Genomic DNA, 24,963 nt, shown 5'->3' with positions numbered 1-24,963 from the left:
AAGAGATAATATAATTGTGGTTATCACCATTAGAAGATTTTAAAAGTAATCAAAAGAAATTATATGCCATCCTATTTCTGAGGCCTAACCCCACAGTCCTATTTCCTATCAAAGCAAATGATGGAGGAAAAATTAGAACTATCCAATGTTTAGTACATGGCCTCTTGAATTTCTGAGCAAAATATTCCTTCTGAGGTGATTTTTTTTCAAGTTTTTAACTAACAGAACATAAAAACATATCTGTCTTTGTATCTGATTTGCTATCCACTTTACTCTTGTAGACGCCTAGATGCCAATCTGATCTCTGTTGTACCTGAAAAGAGCTTTGAAGGGTTGCCTGTCTTACGTCATCTCTGGTTGGATGATAATGCCCTGACAGAGATCCCTATCAAAGCACTCAATAATCTGCCAGCTCTACAAGCAATGACATTGGCGCTCAACCGAATCTGGCACATTCCTGACTATGCCTTCCAGAACCTGACTAGCCTTGTGGTATTGTAAGTATTTCCTTTTTCTTCCATTTATTATTTGTAGTTTTTTGTTTGTTTATTTATCAGTTGGTATGCCACATCAGCTACTAAAATAACTCTGGTCTAGACAGTTTACTTAACAATGACCTAAGAAGGCCACAGAAGCTAGTAAATTCTCCTCGCCATCATGTTTTCCCACCTTTTCTGCCAGCAGAAATGATGAATTTGCAACGTAGGCATCTTAGAACGGAATTTCAGAAAAGCTATTACTTTGTTTCTATGGATCTCCAAAATCACTATTTCCAACAAAGTCTATAGAGCTCCATAGTGAATCACTAGCATGTAGACACAATATGTTCCTTTTGTTTTCATCACTGTAATGGCGCTAACTACTGTATATGGAGAAAAAAAGAAAGAACAGCTCTCAGGACATGCATCTAGAAATGCGAAGAACCTGCTGTCCACCTCAGGCTTCTGTAAATCTTGTAGCAACCCAAATCCCCTCAACCTCAAGCCATAGAAAAGAGAAGAAAATCAATAAACTCAATTGACTTGACATTTTGAATGAGGATCATCCTCCATCAAAAAGAAAACAGCAAGTGGCAGAATACTATAAATTCTGTATGTAGAACACTATAAAATACTATATTAAATACTATAAAACTTGAAATACTATATTAAATACTATAAAACTTAAAATACTATATTAAAATACTATAAAACTTGAAATTTCAAATTCAGTTGAAAGGAAGAGGCAACACCATCAAGCTAACATTCCCTTTACGGTGCCTAGGGTTCTATAACTTACTGCAGGGACTTGTCCAAGCAGGATCTAAGAATTGGACATGATTAGCAGAAAGGGAAAAGAAGGGTGCTGAGGCCCAGAAGGTGAGAGAAAAGGTGAGGAAAGAATTCCTGAAGGCTTTGCAGAGTGCTGGCATTTCCAGCTGAAAACCAATTTCAGGGCAGGTTTTCTTATATGGTAAGTGAGCTAGAAATAAATGGATACAGCGGCTACAAAAGGATGATATCATGGGAATGACAGGCATGAGAGTTGATCGGAGAAAAATGCATATGCTTTGGGTAGAAATGTTTTCTGTGATCCCATAGAAATCTGTCAACCTAGCAAAGTAATATCTATCTTCTCCTACCCATGCATGTATGTACAGATAGAATGAGCTAAGGAAAAAAGTTTGTGATGAGTTTCTTATCACTGTAAATGTAAGTACTACTCTCACCAGAAAGTTACTGAAATAGCCATTTCTGAAAAGAGACCAAAGAACAGCTGCAGAGATGTTGTAGGAAATATGTCGTTTACAGCTTGATTAATCCTTCTGGATGTCCCTCATCTGCATTTCATTGCTGAGGATATGATCTTTCCAGGTGCAGTAACATGTTTTCCTGCTCTGCACACCTTGGTCCAAAGGGAACTACATGCCTGTTCATCCTCCGATACTGGAAAGAGACAACTTCAAAATATACACTTTCCAATCTGGAACAAAACTGTGCTAATAAATTATATTCCCATTAAGGGAATGTATACCAGTTCCATCTGCTGCTTCTGTAGGACTGTAACAGCAACACAGGATATTTTCTAAACCAGGGAACTCTCATATAGACCAGCTCATAAGAGGAGGCAGCAGAATCAACTTTCATTATTCCATGTATGGCATGTGCAGCTTTATGCAGAGTGAAATTTTGTACATCGTCACTTTAAAGGAAGATTGTATTTAACTGCATTGTTTGGAAAACATATTGAGACCCATTAAAGCATTTAAAACCTGTCTGAAGATGGAAAGGACAGAAAATATCTCAGAATTGTCATAGAAAACTTTATGAATTCTGAGAAATTTTTGAAAAGAACAAAGTATTTAATGTCCCAGCAGAAGTAAGCTTAAAAATAATTAATGAGAAAGTCTTGTCTAATGAGCAAGTAACGGGACAGTTAATTCTGAACAGTTAATATACTCTATCCCTTGTTTATTGTTTAAGTTTTGGACTGGTACACTTTATTATAATAAAAAGGCTGGCTATTTCCATTCCAAATGAAATAGGATCTCAAATAAGAATTTGTGCTCTTTCTGTCTGTAATTGGGCTCTGATCCATGAAAAACAGTACTAAATATTCATTTCTTTTGCTGCAGCAGATGATAGGCAGCAGAAAAGATCTCTGGTGTTGAAATGATATTGCCACAGGGAGCTTTTTGGTGCGAGCGATTCCAGTTCAATGGTTTCCTTAATTCAATGATTTCCTTACTTATTTGGAAACTCTAAATGGGGAAGGGAGCAAATGGTACTTTCCCAAACTGCACAGTGATGCCCACAGCCAGATGCTTTGCTCCTGGGAACAACCACTACAACAACTGGTCATTGGAGGGAAGGTGAAGGTGAAGCTGGGAATTGCATTCTACAACATTTGGAGGGCCTTGGGGTAGAATTATGTGATAAAAGGGGAATAGGTGTATGATTATCTAATATCTGTTGCTCTAAAAACAAAGGAGAAGGGGATGAAATAGGTTTGTATGAAGCCAGAGTCTAATACCAGGATTGAATTGGAAGCAGCAAATTTAATCAGAAACAGATGATTTGCTGTTTAGGAAATCATCTGATTCCAAGTCTCCTGGGAAACCCAGTGAAGAATACAAATTGATTGAACTGTGACTAAAGTGAACCTCTTATTTTATGATCTGTATGTACAGTATGTGTGAGTTTAAACCCCATATCATAGAAATGCATTAAGTCTTCAGTATCCTCCTCCAAAGGAAACAGAGCTCTAGGTAAATACTGGCATCCCTAAAATTTCTTATAACTTGAAAGAGAAATTGTAGTGGAAATACCAGTGAAGACATCTTTTAAATACCTTTCAGATATCCTTTAAATATTCATATACATGCTATCATGTATTCTCCATGGGGCATCTGGCTTGACAACTGCTCCCTTAACCCGGGCCTGTCTGTATTCATGTCAGAAGCACCTAAAAAGCTAACCGAAGGATGCTTCTGGATTTGCCAGTGACAACACTGTTGCCCAGGTGTGTGAGAAAGATATAAGTGTCATACCCTATTCTGCTTTTCTGGTGGTTAAAAAGTGAAAAAGAGAAAATTCCAATAACATCACCAGTTGTTCACCTAGCATTTTAAAATGTGGTTAGATATTTCAGCCCTTTTATGGGAGAGAGACCAATCTCACAAGAAATAAATACAATCAAACTTTTATAAAAAGAAAAGACAAGAAGAACTGTAATAGCTCATTTTAACTTTAGATGTTCAATGCCAACATTCCCTATTGAAGAAGGTAAATTCAGTACCACAAGCAAATGACAAGATAGAACTACCAATAAATAGAATGAGATTTAAAATTATAAAGAGAAATTATTTACTCATGAGCAAAATACATGCATAAAAGGCTGAAATACTATATAGACAACAACTGAGTGTCCACACGGAATTAAAAGATAGGACCATTTAGTAACGCACGTTAACATTCTAATACAAACTCTTTCCTAGACGTATAAACTATTCCTTCAGAATTAGGACCTGAAGCATCTGTTACTCTGCTTCAGTTTTCTTGGATTTCCTTTTTTCTGGATGTTCTAAAACTTAATTTGGGGAAACCTTGTTAATTTCTGCTTTTCTTGGCCTCAATCTAGCAACTTCAGTTTTGGCGTTAAAGTGCTTCAAGTTTTATATTCTGGAGTTGGGGTATCTTTCTGTGTACATAACAGGAGAGCCATATCTTGTAAAAATGTGCATTGGGAATGGTAAATTTGTATTGTGAATAATTGTCTGCACCTTGTAGGCTTGCCAAGAAGCTGGCATTCACTATCAAGATATGCCTATATAATAAAAGATTACAATGCTGTGTAACATTTTTCATGTCCCTAGAATGTTTATGTACATTCAAAACATGGCAAGATGTTAGCAGATAGTTTTACTTTCTGATTATATTGGATAAGATAGATGAAATAAAAACATTTGCAAGATATATAAGATTTTATGTTCCACTAAACAAATAAGAAATTGCTGTTCTGAAAGTGGTTTCCATTTAGAATAATCCTAAATGTTTTCTTTTCTGCTATTCTAATATGATATACTTATTACAGTATATACTCTATCCCGTTTGCCACTGATTTAATGTAGGAAATATGGATGTGAAGAATGATAGAAGTCCATGCATCCAAGGACTACTTCTGAAATGGTCAAACCATCTGTAACATAACCAACAAACTTGGCGAGGATTACTACAACAGTTATTTTATTTGTTAAGATTATTTAATATGGAGAAGAAGATGGAAGGATGGAAGAAAAGTCCCTCTTTTCAAATATTTACTGTCTCAACTTAGATTATGAGTCAAACTTCTTTTGTTTGTGTTGTTACAGAGCTGGTGGCAAAGATGGGTGTTCCGTTTTCCATGAAAGTTCCAGTCTTTTAGTTGCTTGTAAGATTATAAAATGTTTCTTGGGGGACTGGAATGTTCATGGTTTGCTTCATTTCAAAACAGAACAAAACATTCCAAGCCAAATTTAAGCCAGAAACAGCTCAACCTTTGTATCTTTCTGTTTCTCTTATACAGTCATGATTATGTTTGTGTGATAGAGCAATGCTGATATTCTCGTCTCAATGTAACACTAATTAATTCTGATATCAAGAAGAGTTGTCTGAATATTTTCTCCCAAACTTAGGATAAAGTGAATAGCAAATGCTAGTGAAAGATCTCTTGTATAATGGAACAGAGCAGTGTTCAGAGTTTAAATATTAACTACAGAATAGATATGTTATGCAGATTAAAACTATTCCATTCAGGGTACATCTGCTGTATGTTCTGAAGCCTCTAAGCCTCTTAGATTTATCTTACAGCTGCAAATCAAAGCTAGTTGAGTTGCCTGTGTGATCGTATTCTTCTCATATGTCCACATGAGCACATTGTGAATAGTGTTACTATTATTATATATCCAAACTCTGGATTTTCAACAAGGGGTCCAACTTTCCGTGAAATTTAAATACAGATATGATCTTTATGTAAAAGTTCACAGTAATGTCAGGGTACTCTGATCTAACTATGTCCCATAAAATTCGATAGAGGAAAACATCTGGGTTTGGTGTGTATTGTTTTTCTATTGTCAGTGAAGACTCATTACTTTATATTCAAATGTTCTGATTTAGCTTTTGAATGAAATTAATCTCTTATATTACAAGTTAGAGTGATCCAAGTTTTTTCTCTTGGGCAAATCCTTTTTCTGCCTATGCTAACCTTAAAGGACAAGAAAAACTTGTGGCCAGGAATATTTATGGATGTCACAGGGTTCTATTTCTCAACCACATACTTACTCTCATCCTCATACATTGAGGCTGCCTGAAATTCCCACTTAGCCAAACCTCTGGACTTTCAGACCAAGTGAGTTTGGATTTATGTTTTTTTCTCATAATGCCAATTTAGACTAAACACAAGTAATTATAATTCCATTGACTCACCTGCTGATGGTTAGAATCTTCCTCGAGGCATGGCAAATCCAATTGCACTAGGAAACTGTACTTCCATTCTATCACTGTCCTGATTATGAGCTGATACATGTATTCTTTGAGCACATTGTGAAGCACTGTTTTTCTCACTTCTGGACTTTGCATTGCAGAACCAGTGGCAATATCAGGGTTACCAAGGGCACTGCCTAGAAGGCACAAAAGATTGGAATGACTTGCTTTCTCTCCTACAAAATAGTGCCATGATTCTCCCCAAGACTAGAGACCACTTGGATGAACAGCTTAATTGTTCATATACTATATTTCATTTTAGAAGATTTATTTTTGTCTGATTCTTGATATAAACCATAATATTTGCAAAGGAAGCATTATTTTCCTTTGCTCTAATCCAGTGATTTCAAACTTGGCAACTTGTGGATATGTGGATTTCTGGCATGTGGACTGGGAATTCTGGGAATTGATGTCCAAAGGTCTTAAAGTTGCCAAGTTTGAAAAACACTGTTCTAACCCATCAAATCAAGCTTTGTAAGCCCCAGTCAAAGTAAGAGAGCATTGACCTGGTTGCCTCAGCAATAGGAATGCTTCCCTTTTTCTCTCAATGTTCATTACTCCAGCAAAGCGTCCAATTCTCTCTTTCCAATCATGGCCAAACAAAGGGGTACTTTTTAGTAAACAGAAATAAACAAGACAGGGCATTGCATGCCACAACAACTAGACACAAACAAAAACAGTTTCCTCCCATGCCATCACTCTGCTAAATATCTAATTCCCACAGCACTGTCTTATGCCTAAGGATATCTAACCATGTGGTAAGGCTATATTGCTATTGTCCTTCTCATCTTCTCATCTTTCCTACTACCTTCTTCTATTAGTATCTTATGATTTATCACTTGATGTTTGTATCTTATGATTTATGTTTGTATCTTATGATTTATGATCTATGACTTCCCACTTTGTTGTTTGTATGTACACTGACAGCTTATGCACCGGAGACAAATTCATTGTGTGTCCAATCACACTTGGCCAATAAAGAATATTCCTATTACTGCAATTACTACCTATTACTACCTCATCATTCCAGCTTTGCACTAATAAAGCCAGTCAGGACACGAAATGTGATCTGAAGGCATAATGAGGCATATTAAAGAACACGTTGACCCAGCTGTGTTTCTCCCTCTTCTTGGTGATGTCTGCAGGATGTCACTGCTAAACTTTCTCCCTTCCCTGCCATTGTCTTTGGATTTTGAAGATTAAAAAAAATATATCATGTAGACTTGATAAAGCAGACAGAGAAAAATGTGTGGTGTCTGTGGCTTCATTTCTTTGAAAAAGTTCTGTGTGAGGTCAGTAAGAGAATAGTTTAATTGATAAATATGTTTTGTGACTCTTGTAGCCATTTTTGTCAGACAATTTCTGATCTGCTCAAAATGGTACATATACCTAGGAAACTCAAATGGTATCTTTGGCTATTTTAGGCCATAGTGAAGGTTTTCAGTGCTAGTAGTATTTTTGATTATATCAACAGGAATACAATAAATCCTGGAGTTTTAAATTGAATGAGCTTGAAAATTGGTTAATTCACGTCTGGTTTTGTGTTCCCTTTAGTTGTTTGAGCAGTGTATAAACTACTGTATGTAAAGAACAAAGTATTTAATAAGGCTATTTCATTCATTCAGATCTCGGATGTCTTCTGCTTGTGTTCCCTTTATTTTTTTGAGCAGTGTATATATATATGAGCATTCTTGACCTTTAGTGTTCAGTTTACAGTTTCTCTTCAAACAAAAAAGAAAGAAAACTGTTTGATGTTCAGAATTTAAGCCTCTCCTTTCTCTCTGCAGACACCTGCATAATAATCAGATCCAGCACTTGGGAATACATGGTTTTGAAGGACTCCATAATCTGGAAACTCTGTGAGTTGCTGGATTTTCTTTGTGCTTTTACTATTTTTGTACAGGATTTTGTGTTTCCTATGCTATTTATTTATTTTTGAGTGATTGTTTGATTATGTGCCATTAAGTGAGTGTTGATTCTTGGAGATCACATATGTTTTCTCCAGGACAATCTGAGCCCAGCCTGGTCCTTCAGATATTCCATAAGGATACCCATCACTACAGTAACTGAGTCTATTAATTTTGCTGGTTGTTGTGCTCTTTATTCTTCTTTTCATCTTTCCCGGTGTTGCAGATTTCTCAGGGAAGATAATGTGTCTAAACTTTGATAATTTGTGCCTTGAGTGAGAACCCTGGATTAATTTGTTCTATGATGTATATTTGTGTTTGTTTCCTGATATTCTTAGCAATCCTTTCCAACAAAGTATAAACATGTCAATACAGTTCCTATCCTGCTTCTTCAAAGTCCAATTTTAACTTCCATAGAGTCACATGGAAAATCATTGCTTGAATGATTCTGATCCTTGTAGGAATAAATACATCACAGCATCTGAATATCTATTCCAAGACTTTGGTGGCTCTCTATCAAATGTTAGTCTGCAGCATATTTCTTGACTGGTTCCTTTATTTATGCAAAATCTTTATACAAAACAGGAAGCCATAATCTAATCAACGAGGGCAAAACAGACTGATCCTAGGTTGGCAAATGAGTTAAACATAACTATACACTCTCTCCTTATGTTGTTCAATATAAATGTTGAATATATGTCAAGGGAGGCTGAACTGAAAGAAACTGAGCATAGTTTTAAATTGCAAGCCTAACAGAAAACTGGGGGGAAAAGATACGTCAAAGGGCTTGGAATTCTTATGACTGTCATCTGTCTGTTAACATAATAACACTTCAAAAACAGAACAGAATAGGATGCATCTGGAGTGGCAGGAGAAGCTGGCAAAAGAAAGATGGAATTTTTAAAAAGAGTCAAATCTCTGCAGAGAAAAACCATCCAGAAAAAAATTCCCCCATGGATCCCTATAGAATAAGCAGTTGGGCACCCATCCACAATGTTGCCAGCTGTTCCAGTCTAAGCCCATTCCCTCTTCTTGTTGCATGACCCAGGGTGGAGCTGCAATTAAGAGGTTGGAAAGAATTCCAGTAATGTTCTGCAGGCTTTGTATATCTTCTTTACTATTGCTACGTAACAATTCTATCATCAGGAGGTTAATAAAGCTGGTTGCTCTTATTAAATCTCATATAATAAAACAATCACTCATTTTGAGTACTTCCAGAAACACCTCCCCAAATTTTGTACCCTATCTGGTTATGAACTCCTGTGGAGCAAATTACTCTGCAATCATATAGAACTTTGAGGGGCATCTCAGGAGCCATAGAATCTTATTTCCCTCATCAAGGATGGAAAAGGAAGTCTCCGTCTGTAGGGGAGAGATGCCCCATTTTAAATATTCTCAGCCTGCAGAAGAGTCTATCCTATCTCCCTCAATATCAGAATGTCAATTTCCTGGAGGTGTTGGGAAAGCCCATGAATCTACAGGATCTCATAGACTTCCAAAAATACCTGGAATTAGCTCCTGATCCACTCCGGGTCTAGAGTTGCTTTAAACATTTCAAAGAGAGGGAATGCATCACAACAAAAGACCAAGGAGTGGAAAGGGGGGAATGTGGAAATGCCACACTTTTCCTTCTTCCTTCCTGCTAGATTTGTCCTGCCAGGATTTTAATCCATCAGAAGCTCTAGCTTTGGAATTCTTTCTTCAGGGATTATTTTTATATTGTACTAATCCCTGCAGTAAAGACACTCGGTTTTAGGCATGCTTGTTACACTCAACCTGAAAGTATATACTTCGGCTTTGTTTCTTTTTAAAAATGGGGTTGTGTCCTAATAAGTTACAGAAGGAAGCAGATGCTGGAAGGTAAAGCAGTAGTACCAGATTGCAATGAGGTCCCTCTCCCACCAGGCATTGCTATTGTGCAATTAAATAGCAAGGTATTTCCCCTGTTGCAATCCTTGCCACCAAATCATACTTCTTTCATAGGAGACAACAGGAAGAAAGAAGGGAACCTCCATACCTTTTCTCTTTCATGTGGTTTGGCACCTTTTCTCTGGAAGTCATTAGGGAGCCTAGCCAGTTCATCTAGGGAAAGAAGACAATACATGCAAAGAAGAAAGTGCATTGCCCAAGGGTATAATGGTCACAGAGCTAAGCTTTATTCTGGAAAGTTGATTGATTTAAACATGTTTTTGAAATTGCCTGCCACAATTTCTACCAAAATTGACATTAAATCACAGAGTTGAAGCTATCAGGTGAAATGGTGCGGAAACAACAAAGCAGAGGAAGAGAGAAACCAAATCTACGGGTATAGTAATGATGATCGTGTGGCAGGCAGAAAATGAGAAATAGGTGTTCCAGGAACAGAAGAGCATCTGTTAAAAGAAATGGAAGAGAGAACTGTAAAAATACCAAGAAGAGAAAATTTGAGCAAAAGAGGGGGGAAAAAGCATTAAAAATTAAAACAGCAAATAAGAAACAACAGATGGGGAAACTGCCCTTCAACTGATTATAAATTGGTGCACAAATATATTGAAACAGCTGTACTTCTAAATACGCAATTCTCTAAGGAAAGAAAACAACATGGGAGGCTGCTCCCTTTTACGGAGTCAGAATATTAATCCATTAGACAAGGGTTGCTGATAAAATTGGTAAACTGTAGAGATTTACCAGCCGGTATCTGGAAACTACAGAGATTGAATCTGGAATCTTCTACATATCAGACATTGTTCTGTCTGCTCTATCAAAAAACTATAGTCCCTCACAATAACATCTACTATTTTTTGCATATGAATATCCTAAAGTAACTGGTTTAAAAAAAACTGAAAAATATTGCAGAGTTGTTTTTTCAAATTGCCTGCTCGCATTTTATAGCTATGGGTATGTAAACTCTAATCCACTATTTTAAATTAATCCATTATTTTAAATTAAATTTTAAAAGCACTATGAAGCGGTATATAAATCTAAGTGCTATTGCTATTGCTATTAAATTGCAGTTCAGGCAGTGTGTTAGCTTCTTCTCCTTCTCAAAGTTCTCAGTGAGGAGGCAGAGAAATAAGACAAAATGAATTATGAATTATGAATAAATTACCAATTCCTAATTTACGGAAGTTTTAGTTCAGACTGTTCCAACTTGGTACCCTGCCAGCTATCTAGTGCATCATACGACTTGGAGTTTAATACAGCCGAAGAAAAGGAAAATAGGAAAGCCTATTTTAATCAATTCTTCTAAAATCAAGCGTGTGATAAAAAGTTGCAGTCTCCATTAAGTCAGATACACACTGAAAAGCAATAATAATAATAATAATGTGGGTGCTGCCTTTCTCACTCAAAGCTAATAAAATTTCAGAATGATATGACAAAGCAAAAGCCTTATGTATTCTGACAAACCCATTAAACTGATAATTTGATTTTAATTTTATTGCATGCCACAGGCAATAAAGGAAAGTTTTCTTCTCTCTTTTATTACACTGGAATCTTAGATCATCCAATTAAGTGAACAACTGAAAGTCATGACAGACTCAAAGGAAATATTTTTTCATATCGCATATAATTACTATATTATGTTGCTACCACAACATAATATTACATTCACCAATATGAATGGCTTTTTAAAAAACACTTTAAAACTTTAAAAGCTCATGTCAATCAATGAGCAATAATCATATTGACTATATTTACCCCAGGGTCAGAAGCAAACTGTCTCCAAATGCTAAATGATGAAAACTAAGAATGGAAGTCTATATTGCTGTTCTCTTGGGCACTTCCCATAAGTGTCAGTTTGAAAGCATTTGGCCTCATCAAAAGAGGCATTTAAATTAATTTATTTATTTTCTACCCAGGAAAAAGCAAGGGCCTTTCTTGGATAATTGGAATACTTTAAACATGTGTATGTACATGTATCTTAATGAAACTACATTCCTATACATATTTATTTGAGAATAAGTCTCACTGAATATGGTACAATTTGTTTCTTATTTAAAATGCATAGAGCTATGTGGTTAGCATATAACATTACATGTATTGCTAAAGAAAATATGTTAATAGTAAGAGACGAACATACAATATAAATGTAAATTGGAGCTATTGGATTATGAGGATCAGAAATAAGTAATGAACAAATATAGTAAGTTTAACTCAGTTTAGAGACAATGGTGATTTCAAGATTTTTGTGTAGAAACAAGAGAAATATTTTAGCAGAGAAAAAAACAAAGTAAAAATTCTTGTAAGTAATTAAGAAGTAGTAATATTGGGATAAGCAAACGTGGACAGTGAAAAAGCCAACTGAATCCAAGCATAAATTTATATCCCCCCTCTGCCCCAGTCAATAATACAATTTAGAAAATTGTTTCTGTAATCAGCAAACATATTTATTTTTTTCCCTTTATTTATTAAACATGTTTCTGTCCTGCTGCAATCAAACAAGACTCTCAGTGGTTTACGTAGAATAAATACTACAGTTAAAACATCCATGGTGCCGTCTAAAAACTTGACAATCATAAATAAGAAAAGTAACAGTAAGCAATGTTAAGCAAAAGCCACAGGAATTACACAAAAGTAGACAACAGAGAATAAACAGGGGCAACAGGGGAAGGCCCTCCACAGCAGCTTGCTTTTCAAGTTTTCAATGAATTAACAAAAAAAGGACACTTCCAGACGGAGCCTTTGCACAGTGCCCACTCTGACTCAGAGAAGCAACCCTCCTTACTTCAGCATATACACACACACACCCTACACACACACACACACACTGCAGAAGTGAAAGAATTATAGCAGTCTCTGCCAAACAGTTCTAACCAGACAGGCTGATACTGGCTAGAATAAGCGATCCTGCAAGATATCCAGGTGCCAAGCTATAAAGGGCTTTATAGGCCCAAACCATCACCAAATTCTCTACAGTACATATTTGCAGAATCTTTAACATGTTATTCTGACCTCTAACTATACTCTTTGAGGCTTGTTCCACATAATCTTAATCTTTTTCTTGATTCTGAGTGTGCAATTTCAAACTTTTTTTTAACATGATGAAGATATTAAAAAGATGAGAAAGAGTACCACGAAATATTGTGACTGTCACTCACAAAATGCAAGTACACTTTCCCAATATTTAGATGTGTATATTTATTTTGAGTAAATCTTACATTGTAGGATTATCTGCACTGTAATCTGAATATTGTGTTATTTGCATTGTGGACTTCATTTGCAACTTCTTGTAATAAAAACACACTACTATATGTTACCAAAATATCCTCAAGTAATTGCTACAAGTGCTTCCCTCACTTGAATCCAACCACAACACAAATATGGTCAGGCAACATGTTTCTCCTTTCGCCTTAAATCATCCTTTAAATTTGCTCGAGTTAAGCAGTATTTTTCTCCTTATACTGACACTTTCCCAAATAGGTTAAATCTAAATAAAATCTGTTAGGCTTTCTCAGCCATTATGTTGGGAAAAAGTTAGTCGACTGCCCTGATTTGAAGCAGACACATGTAATGAAAGTAGGATCAGTACTGGCAATGGGGATAGGCCAAATATGATGCCTAAGTGGGAAAGAAGTGGAAATTGTAACAATACGGGGGAATGACCTTGAGGAATGGGGCGAAAAGATGCTGCCTAAGGAAAGATTAGATAAGAGACAGCACAACCCTCAGCTAGATAATGGGCAGGAAAAGATGGCCAGAAGGGACCCTCCCTAGTTTCTCAGAATGTAAAGGAGATGGCAATTGTACTTTCAGATTTTCAAAATTTTGTTAATAAAGATAAAGCTTTATTAACAAAAAGTAGAATTAGCTTATCTGCTTGTGTTTTCTGTCTCGCCTACCTGGTAAAACTGATAGAAATGTCCCTATGCCAGCATGTTTCTACAGAAGCCCATGAGATTCTCCTATAATACTCATAAATTCTAAACATTATTAACCATTGCAGAGCATAGCTTGGCCATCAGGATAAGTACTTTGGATTCTCTGCTTTTAAAACTCTTTCATTTCTCTTTGAGCTCATAGAATCAAAGCTCTTGCCAATGATATGCAATGAAAAGAACATTTAAAAATTCTAGCAAAATGAAGAAAAGGTTCATCTGTCCCATGCAGCATATAAAACCAGTCTTGAGAAATGGCAGATCCTCTACCACTTCCACCCCATCCCACCAAGGATTGCTGTTCAAATGAGACACACACCAACATACCTGAGAATAAATTACATAATAGGTTTGTCATGGGTTGGTTATGTCTTCTATTACAATTATGGTGTTAGCACTATGTGATTTGGCGCTATTACACAAATAAGCTGTGGGGAGAGCTGGCTGTGAAGACACAAAGAACATTTTGTTTTTGAACAATTAATCTATTTCTAAAAAGTTGCATACTTGAGGTATTTTATGCCTGGAGCCCTGGCAATCTTCATGTGTGCAGTTTGAAGACCCATTTACGTAAGCAGTCCTAAAGCAAATAATGAAATATAAAAGTGGGTGGTATGGCAGGATTCCCTACTGATTTCTTGATCGGGGTTTTTATTGCTTAAGAATTGACTTTTGGTTGGAGCCAGAGATATCATATATGCAAGGCTCTTGCCAGGAAGCCTCCAGCAAGATGCTTTCTGGGAGGAGCCATAGAGATGTCTTGATTCTTCTTCTCCCAATTATTTCTCTCCCCATTTTCAGCATCTTTGTATTTGCTCCTTCTTCCTTTCATTCTTTCCACATTTACAGTAACATGCCACATTTTACTTTTCTTTCCTTTAACTTTCAAAAGTAATCTATTGGAAGCAGAGGAGAGAAAAAGAAAGGGGAAGAACAATACCTCTGCTGATTTTGTTCAGAGAGAAAATAATTGTGATAATATAGATTTGTGGGGGCTTTGAATTTTAGTGCCCAAGCCTGACCAGGTTATCCAGTCTTAGCAGCACTATAGGTGATCTCCTGATCTCTACTTACCTTTAACTGGAACAGAAAATATATGACCCTGCCTGTATCAGGAGTGGGTTCTTCTTACCTTTACTACCGGTTCGCAATGGGGCAGTGCGCGTGCGCTTCTGCACATGCGGAAAAGTCCTGATGATGTCGGGAGTGGGGGGCGGAGCCTCCTGCTGGTTTTACTACCAGTTCTATAGAACCAATCTGAACGGGGGCAACCCACCACTGGCTTGTATTCATAAATGATGTTTGTCTACAAATGAAGAGTGGGTTCTAGTCCACCTGTATCTTAAAGATCCTGTCTGCTTGTCTTTTAATGAGATGAGTACAATATAGTGGTTTAACATTAGGGGGAAATTCTGGAAGTCATTGATAAAGTGGGCATGGATTTGGGTGAACTCCGAGAGTTCATCCATGGAGTTGCAAAGAGTTGAACATGACTTAGCAACTGAACAAAAACAACATTATTGGAGATGACCAGGCTGAGCCTGAGGGAGAGGTCAAGCATGTCATCAGTCTAAGTCCCTTCACACCAGTGGTGGGTTGCTTCCAGTTTGCACCGGTTCTATAGAACCAGTAGTAAAACCGGTGGGAGGCTCCGCCCACTGACCCGGATGTCATTAAAATGCTTCTTTGCATGTGCATGTGCATGTGCAGCCCCGTTGCAAACCAGTAGTAAAGGTAAGTAGAACCCACCCCTGCCTCACACCCAAAAGAGATCTAAGTCCAGCCCACCTTGAATTCCATTGACTCTTATCTACCACCAATTTGTTTTGACCATTAGTAGTTCAGATTCTTGTAGAGAGTGTTAGCATGCAATAAATTTGTATTCATTTGAACCGCCTTATCTCCTGATTTCCTGAGGTTGACATATTAATAGCTATGAACTCTCACCAGCAATAAATGAACTTAAAATTGCCTTCACTATTCACATGAAATGTTCAAGATTTCATACAATCATTCTGGGCTTTTCTGTCCCAACCCCCCCCCCCAAAATCTAATTAATATATCATCAAAGAGCAACAAGAAGTCAACTTGATAGCATGGTTTCATTAAGGATTTGACCAACAATGACCTCTTGGACACACACACACAAAAAGACAACAAAATAATATAAAATGAAATAAGTTCTATGATTCATGCAAAACCATTCCGCATATATAATTCTGTCACTTCATCCCATATAATTTCCTAGTTGTTTTCTGAATAACTATAACTCTGCTTGTTTTTTCTTGCATTCAGAGCCTTCTTTTAGAGTCTTGCATCTATATAGTGAAGGACCCCCTAAGAGAGTCCGGCTCCCTGAGGTTTACTTTCAACTTGTTAAATAAATTCAACCAAAATTGAAAACACGTGGAATTCAGAAGCTTCCTTAGTTGAGAACAAACACTCCAAGGAAGTATTACAGAACAGAGCTTAGTGTGAGGGAATGCCTGGAGAAACAGACAGAAGAGACAGCTTTGATCCTGTGAAATGATACTAACACCTTTTTGGGAGCAGTGTAGGTTTGTTCAAGATCTGAGTCAAATGTGAAGAGATAGAACAAACCCTACTTAGTCAAAGCTGCAGAAGTTGCCTTGTAGGGAAACGGTTGACATCTACAGGACGTAGTCAACCATCAATGGTTGACATCTACAATATGCCATCAGTCTTTTGGGGGCTAAATATTGCTACTGTAGAAAACCTATATCTCTTCTTCTAATGCAACAGCCAAAATCATATATATGCCTCTCAAATAGTTTGATTTTATGGCCTATTTCACAGGTAAATCCTTCTGAATTGTGGTCAGTAAAATACAGAATGCTTATCTTCTACTTGGCTTCTTGGACTAGCAGACAACACTAAGCAAAACAGGAGGATTTGCCATGATTTTTTGAACATAACAGATTAAGATAGGGATCTCTGCCTGCATGGATTCTCTCCTAACAGTCCAGTATGATATGTTGTGCCTGGGTTACAGTTATGACTTATTAGTAGAAAATACATCACTAAATTAAAATATGAACAGAGAATATTTCCACCCAATAATTCTTTGCCACTTTGAAACCAGTTCTAGACTTTTGTATTCCTATAACACTGGAGCTATAAAACAAACCCTTTCTTTGAAACTCCATGGCTCTCTGGTTCTTGCACATTATTATCCTGAAGTTTTATAAGATCTCTGGCCCCTCCAAGGCTTCAGCCATTTAGCAGCTCTTTCAAGGAAAAAAAACCCTTTATAATTCTCTTTCACAGCAGCTGCTTGATGTGTTTCATTTCATTTTTCTTGTGTACAGCTTGATAAATGCGCACAACATGTTGCAAGGAAGCCACGGGATACATGATATTCATTTTATTTTTACTGTTGGTGGAATGGAGGTGTGGTAAACAGTGATTCTTTCTTCCTTGTTCTCAGCACTGCAATCTTAATAAAAAAAGATGATAAAGGATCATCTTTAGACTATTTTTAAGGGACTGGGGAATGGAAATCGTGGTAGTGTGAAGTCTTGATTAATATTCCTGTTAAGATAGGAGTAGGCACTTGTTCAATCACAATGACAAAATTCTGACTTACTGTGATGTGCAAATTTGTCATCCCTACTATCCCTACCATAGTTTACAAAATCCAAAAAATTGAGTTTGCTTTTGTCTATAGTATTTCCCTACATAAAGCTGATGTTCTATTCTCAATTTTGTTGTTTATTGTTTACTTTAGGTATACAGTATTGTACTCTCCCTTATTGTTTGCAATATTTGGAAGTTGACCATTTTATCACTTCACAAAAAGCATACTTAATATTTCCAGCAAAACTCAGGAAAACAGTCAAAATATTTAGTAGCTTTAGGGGGAAAATAGTCAACAGAACTAAAATAATGTTGTGTGAAAAAGTCTGGAAGTACTAGGGGTCTGGAACAGTCACAGAGTGACATGACAGCTTAAATTCCTGGAAGGAACTTAGAACAGGATTTTAAAAATCCCAGACTGGTTTCAGGCCTAGTGTCTGATCTCGTGTCATCAGCAATAGGTTTATTAGCTGCAAATGTGTGGTGTTCTATGGAAGAAGTGATGATTCCATTCCATGCAGTTTCATCTTGGCTTCCTATGCAGAACCACTAGCTTCTAATAGGCCAAACACTAAGCTGAAGCTTTCACCATCTCTTGCTCCCTTTCTGATTTCTTATTTTATTTTCCCTTTTTCTGCCCCCTCACAAGTTATTATTAGACTCAAGCTGTATGTTGTTGGTTCAAGGTAATAACTCTAGTAGCCTAAACCAGCAATCATAATTTTGCTACTGCCAATTTACTTTTACTCTTAAATAAACACAGATTCATGTTCTAAATATGAGTCTATGGAGGTTTTCCAGAGCAATAACAACTTCAGTTGGCATATTACTTTTCCAGGAGAAAGAGAGAAATGTTAAAAGATTCCAACTTTAAAAGATATACTAGGTGTGAAACCTAACTGGACAGCTGTAAATTTGCATAGTAGTTTATGATCTTTCCTCTCACACCCATTCCTCATTATTTTTGGCAGTATCACTGAGCTCCAGAAGGCTGTTAGTATGGATGGTAATAATCTCTTTTCATATTATTTTTTTTTATTTCTAGTTTGTGTTGTCCGGATAAGGGGAAACTTTTCTTTTGGTGGCTTGGGGCAGAATTCCAAATTCTTCCATTTTCTCTTCTTGTTTTATTTTATTCAATGATTTTGCTAATAAAAGCGGCCTGTGTATTCAATACAAGAAATAGGGAGACCGTGACTTGATGAAGAGAATATTTGTAGCTCAGGGTCGAAATGTGGGGTCTTTGGTGTTCTCTGAGTTTGGCTGTATTTTTGCAGATGTTTCATTATCCAGACTAGGTAACATCATCAGTTACCTAGTGTGGGTAATGAAACTTCTGCAAGAAAATAACCAAGCTCAGAGAATACCAAGGATGCCTCAAGCTATGAATTCTACTCCTGCATTAGGCATGAAAGCCAGCTGGGTGACTTTGTCCTATTCAGTCCAAGTCTCAGTCTCGGGAAGTAGTAGGAGGAAGTAGTATCAGGTAAGATGGCCACCTTGAGTTATTTATTTTTTAAAAATATTTTTAAAAAGATGTCAGATGACAATTATTGAACAAAACTCAGAATTTGATAATTTGATATCCTATTTGCATAAATTGGATCTTAATTCCTATAATTCCTAGATAACTAACATAAATAATACTCCAGATATTGTCTAGTTGATACCTATGATAATCAATCAGTCACCTTCCAAACTGAAGTGAGATCTGGCCAGCGACCAAATTGTATTTTCCTAGGAGAAACAGTATCTGCAGAGTAGAAATGTTAGTCTGAAATGTAGAGCTGCTAGCATTTTAAACAATGCAGAGGAGTTAATAATGAGCCTATTTTGATATAAATGAAATTTTGAAATGATGGTGTGGCTAAGTTTCCAACCCTATCTAGAAATCTCCCATAGTGAATTTCTTAATTGCTTATTTACGTATCAGTTTTGGATGTTCATGGGTCAGCAAAAGGCTAATCAGTTCAGGGATTATTGGAATATCTCTTAATAATTTGTTGTAGAAAGTGAGAATTTTTTTATTCCCAATTATTCAATAATATCAACAGCAAGATAGCTTTTTCTCTACCCTTACTTCCACTATTGAACAACTGAAACAAAGAAAATGTCATTAGAAAAACTGAACTTGATTTTTCTAGAAAAAAATATATAAATTTAACTATGCATTCTTGGCTGGGTTTCAGCTTAGACTTGCTCTCTTCTTTTGCTTGAATTATCTGTGTTTTACCTGTGAACTCTGGGTTTTAATTTGCTGCCATTGAATGGACCTAGGGGTTGTAATAAAAAAGCAAATGAGATCTCACAGTTTGAAATAGTCTACTTGCACAGCCTGAAGGAATTAACAAACCTAGAACAGTCTCTCTTTCAGAAATATTATGAAATATGGGGAATAACCTGCCAAAGTTAACATCCTGAATGTTACATGGTATTACATTGCTGCCATCGGTAATATATTTCAGTTTAAATACTTATTTAATAGCCTACGGTATCTTTATTTCAGTCCATAAATAATTCAATATTGTTGCTGTTGTTATTGCACACAATGCCCTTGTGAAGTCATCAGTTCCACAGTAGTACTACAGAGAAATGTCCCTGGCGCAGTTTTCAGTGGCAAGGTTTACTGTGAGTAACCTCCCATAAAATTATCTTCTCCAGATGTTTCTTGAGTATTGTCAGATTGGTAATCCAATACAGCTGGAAGACAAAAATTTGGGGATGGCTGACCTAGAGAGAATCCTAAAGACTTGAGGATAGTCAAAGTATTGTAAAACTGAGGAAGTTGTTTCATTCAGATTTGCGCTATAATAATTCTTTTTTTTCTAGAAATTATCTTGACAAAAGTTCTTAAATGTAGCCATCTACTATCTATAACAACAAATAATATCACCACCCCCAGAAAGTGAATATGGGAGAAATGCAGGCTTTGGTTCCTCGTTAGTGAAAGAAACACTATCTATGGTAGTTTTTTTTCAAATTCTGTTTTTCATATATTGAAATACATTCTGTACCTAAGTCTTGGCAAGTACTCAAATTAAGTGGTTTTTTTCTGTCTAAATGTATTCTCTCTCCTGGTCTCTCCTTGTACCTATGCGATTTTTCTTTCATATTTTTAATGGCATATGTTGATCTTCTCTGTCAATATTCCTCCAGCACTAACATTTATTTCCTTCCATTCTGCAGTTGTATCCATTCAATTTTCTCCAAATGCACATGCTTAAACTACAAAGGCTTCATAAATAGCATTCTTCTTTTGCACTTGCTAAAATTAATATTTGTAAGAATAACCTGTGAGAAAGTTACTTCACTGTACGAACAGATTGTTTGTGTCTGATATAATTTATTTTTTTCAAGAAATGCATTTGCAGACTAAATTCATTGACGGCTCCTTTTTTTACACAGACCTGCTTAAAATGCCATGTATACTATCTCAGCCAAGCAGACGCTTTATACATATTTGCTCTCAACATCACAAAGAATGCCAGTATTCATGGAGGAAGAACTATTCCTGTAGGTACATGTAGTTGGCTAGAAAGGCAAGCCAAAAATTCTTGCCTTTCTAGTCAACTACATTTTTAAAAATGGTGTTGGATCAGAGCACTTTAAAAGGAAGTATAAAAACACACAAAAAGGGGCGTTGTTGCTAATTGTATTCATTGTCAAGTAATGTGTTGTTTTGTCTACCATTTCTACAATAGATCATAGGGCTGCCAGTTTCCTTGGATTCACAGAAGACTCTGCTTAGCATTATTTTCATTATAGAGCTAGACATATGGATAGCTTATTTGCTATATGTCAACACTCAATGCTATTGAATGTGGGGTTTATATACAATAATTTACCTTGCCAGTATTGATGGTGATATGATTCTCTACTTAAGGGGGAATACTGAAGAAAAAATCCATATCTCTACCAACAGTGGCAAGCTACTGTATATAAACAGAGAACAAACTGGTTATGAATCAACTTACTTATTTCACATCTGTCTGCCTGTCTGTCTATCTGTCTATTTGTCCATCATCTTGTGGTCTTTTAACGTGGCATCAGGTATATTGTCTCTAACAAAACTTTTTTTTTTTCATGCTTTGATTCCTTACAAGTAATTATAAAAACTTTATCTGAAATGGTGCTAATCTAACAATGTCAAGAACCTTTGGGATTTGCTAACTTTGTACCAACTTTTCATTCTCATGTAAAACTTATATCATAGGAAAGAAATACTTGGAATTGAAATGGTAGATGTCAAGGAAATTGTAATTATGTGATTTTTATGGATACATTCATTTCCATCTATCCATCAAAGCCCAACGATAAAAATATTATTATGACTGATAAGTTTTTATACTACTGAAAACAATATTTTCATTAAACCACTATTTTAACAATAGAATTCTGGGGAATCCTCTCTACAAAAATCTGGATTAATTCAAATCCACAAATGAAAGTACGAATGACACATTTTGACCACAGAAAAGAAGTGTTAATATTGAGGACCTTATCACACAAAGAGCATGTATAATCTCACTTTCTCCTTAAATATTTAATGATGCTCATTCATGTGATAATATACGATACTCCAGCATCACCATCCTTAGAACATCATTTGGGCAATTTTACAAACTCATGTATTAAAGGTTGGACTGTATGAAAAAATATTTATCAGAGTTTGGGTATTCTGCCATTTTTCTAAGATCCAGGAACTAGTCCATATGTGACGTGTCCAATGAGGGAACAATACATTTTTAGACTTTTATCTCTTTTGGAAAATGTGTCAAATACCTGTCTGTCAACCAGGTAAGTAAATGATGGGTTATTAGAATGGCAGGTGCATTCTTTACATGTATTTAAAGTTGTCATACATCATTTATCCTGGCAGCAAATACTGAGGCTGCTGTATTAGCTTCAAGGGTGCTCTTGCTGCTGTCAGAGTGAGTTTCAAAGAAAGTGTAACATTTAAACATACACTAAAGTAGCCTTTACTGGCCTGGGATCCTCCAAATGTATTGAACTACTGTTCCAAGAATCCTCAGCCAGATGTGTTTTCAACAAATATGGAGGCTGTCAGACAGAGAAAAAATATTTTCTTATATTCCCATTATTTTAGGATAATAAAGGGAATAGAGCAGGACACTAAAATATTAGGTTAAACTAAAATGGCAGTCTGCACATATATAAGGGAAGACACCAGGAACAATTGTTATAGAGCCAAAAAAAGAAAAAAGAAAACCCCAACCCACAATTTCCCTTTGAGATTCTAGGCTACTTGGGCCCAGACCAAATGATTCTTATAACATCTCTTTGAAATATCATGTTTTTTTAAAGTCATGTGACAGAATGATTCTGGAAAACTCATCTCCTAGTAACTGTTCCTAATCCTTTGCAATATGTTACACTCTGGTGAGTGTTTCCAAAATTCTTAATGTTGATTTTGACTTTTATTTTTTCTCCCAGGGACCTAAATTATAATGAGCTGGTGGAATTCCCAGTGGCGATTAAGTCACTCAATAGACTTCAAGAGCTGTAAGACTTTTATTTTCTTTCTGTAAGAATAATGTTCAAACAGATCATTTGGGCTCAACTCTAATGTGGGCAAACTACCATCCCAAACCCTAATGGGCATTCTTTCACCATTTCTCCATAATTCTGCTTGATCATATCCTGCATGACAGTAAATGTTTCACAGACATCATTAATGTATTGAAAAACTTTCATACTGTTAATTACCAGCATGGAATCTGCTGTGAGCTTTATTAACAATGGCTTTGACCCCAGTGATGACATATGTACACACTTATAGGTCTGGATAGAGCCATTAAAAGCACACAGAACTGACAGGATATACTTTTCTTTTTCCTTTTTCCTTGACTAATTTTTGCTGCTCCTGCTGTTTCTCGGCTCCCAGAAAAAGCTTTGGGCTTCTAATTATTACTTTCGGTAGAATTCTCTTTTCCACCTCACTGAAGTCCATTCATTCTTTTATGACATGGACAATTTGTGACATTTCAAGCAAGGTTCATGCATTATGAGTAGATTTCCCAGGCATTAAGGTACTGTATATCCGCATGCTCCTAATTGTGTGGATGATGCTTCCAGTTTCTGCATTCACCTCAACTGAATACTTTAGTTGCCTTGATGACATAAAATTACACTGCTCCCAGGATACAGATGTAGACTTTCAAGTTTACATTGTTGACTTCTTTGAACAAAGAGGATGTCTCTTGTGCTTGATAATCCATACTCTAATGATAGAACTCCTGATTGCCATATGATACTAGACAATTGCTCTAATTCAGATTTACTAAAAAGTTAATTATGGTATTTGGTTTACAATTTTCATTCCATATTTACATCCCATAAAACTATACACGCAAACATACTTATATGATGGAGTAGCTGGAGGATTCAAATACAATTTTTGTTTTCATGCAGGATACATGAATTGCTTATTTGGCAAATAAAATAAAATTATTAATATGTTTGCATGTTCGTGCAGCTGGGAATCATGATTTATGTCAGCTTCCAGCCATGTGGATTCAGCAAAAGAAAAATCTGTCCATTTGTCCCATTCAATCAATATTCATACAGCTGTGCAGTAAATTTTACTTTTCTTGCTCTGTTTCTTTTAACCATCCTAGCATTTTTGTTTGTTTGTTTAAAGGGGCTTCCATAACAACAACATCCAGGCTATTCCAGAGAAAGCATTTGCTGGAAATCCTGTACTTCAAATTATGTAAGAACCAGCACCATAAAATTCAGGGCCATTTATTGATCCCCCATCTTCCAATTATATTTACAAGTAATATCATAAGCATTCATTCTAATCCTGATGATGACGGAATGACGAAATAGTATTGTGATATAAATAACCTAAGGTCTGTTCTTTCATATTTATGCATAGTGTGCATAAAGGTGGCATTTGTGTCATGACATTGCAGTACCTTCATCATTTGCTTTCCCCTCCTGTGAACATCTCTGTGCGTGAGAGCCCCAGAGAGAGGAAGTAAGGAGGGAAAAGATAAAACCTGTGTGACTATACCCTCATGCAATTGCTGCCAGTTGTGAGATTCGCATTAGACATCAGGATGCAACTATTTATTTGCATAATGATGTCATCAAATTCATATTGTCATTTTGGCATCATTGTGCTTTGCTGTGGATGCTGTTATATGTTTGAATGTGTTGTGTCACTGATTTCTAAGGCAGAAAGATACTGCCAATGTCCTCATTTCTGACCCAAAATGCATATTTTGCCTACTCAAATTTCTGTCATGCTCAAGAAGCAGCCTAATTGCTCTCATTTGGTATCAGATGCTAACTCAGCACACATTGTTGCTGTATTGCATCTCCCAGCATTCCTTACCACAGTGATGCAGACTGGGACAGCTGTGAGTTTTAGTTGAACAACATCTGGAGAACCATCATTTTCCCATCCCTGTTCCCAAAAACATAATCTTTCAGGAAAGTGAAAAACTGAGAAAGCATGTTTGCACGTCATTTTTAGCAATGCCACCTCACATAAATCGTTGTATCTTCCTATATCTGGAAAAGTACCATTATTCTGCATTGTTTTACCGAAGCACAGCTGTAGAACCAATTATATAT

General features: G+C 36.3%; 1 protein-coding gene across 4 annotated transcripts in view; it reads left to right on the top strand.

The window, feature by feature from the left end:
• The window catches only part of LGR6 (leucine rich repeat containing G protein-coupled receptor 6), a 134,606-nt gene that overhangs the window by 89,728 nt on the left and 19,915 nt on the right, over positions 1-24,963 (top strand). For 3 of the 4 annotated variants that reach the window (XM_087889289.1, XM_034414192.3, XM_087889291.1), the window contains exons 5-8: positions 282-497; positions 7,787-7,858; positions 22,813-22,881; positions 24,020-24,091. In XM_087889289.1, coding sequence (XP_087745415.1) covers positions 282-497; positions 7,787-7,858; positions 22,813-22,881; positions 24,020-24,091 — 429 coding nt within the window. The remainder of the gene's footprint in view (positions 1-281; positions 498-7,786; positions 7,859-22,812; positions 22,882-24,019; positions 24,092-24,963) is intronic. The other variant, XM_087889290.1, reaches the window with a different exon arrangement.

Source organism: Pantherophis guttatus, chromosome 3 (assembly GCF_059756535.1).
Source record: "Pantherophis guttatus breed Tessera chromosome 3, ASM5975653v1, whole genome shotgun sequence".
NCBI lineage: Eukaryota > Metazoa > Chordata > Lepidosauria > Squamata > Colubridae > Pantherophis > Pantherophis guttatus.
Note: the sequence above shows the minus strand (reverse complement) of the source record. Positions and strands in the feature narration are given on the sequence as shown.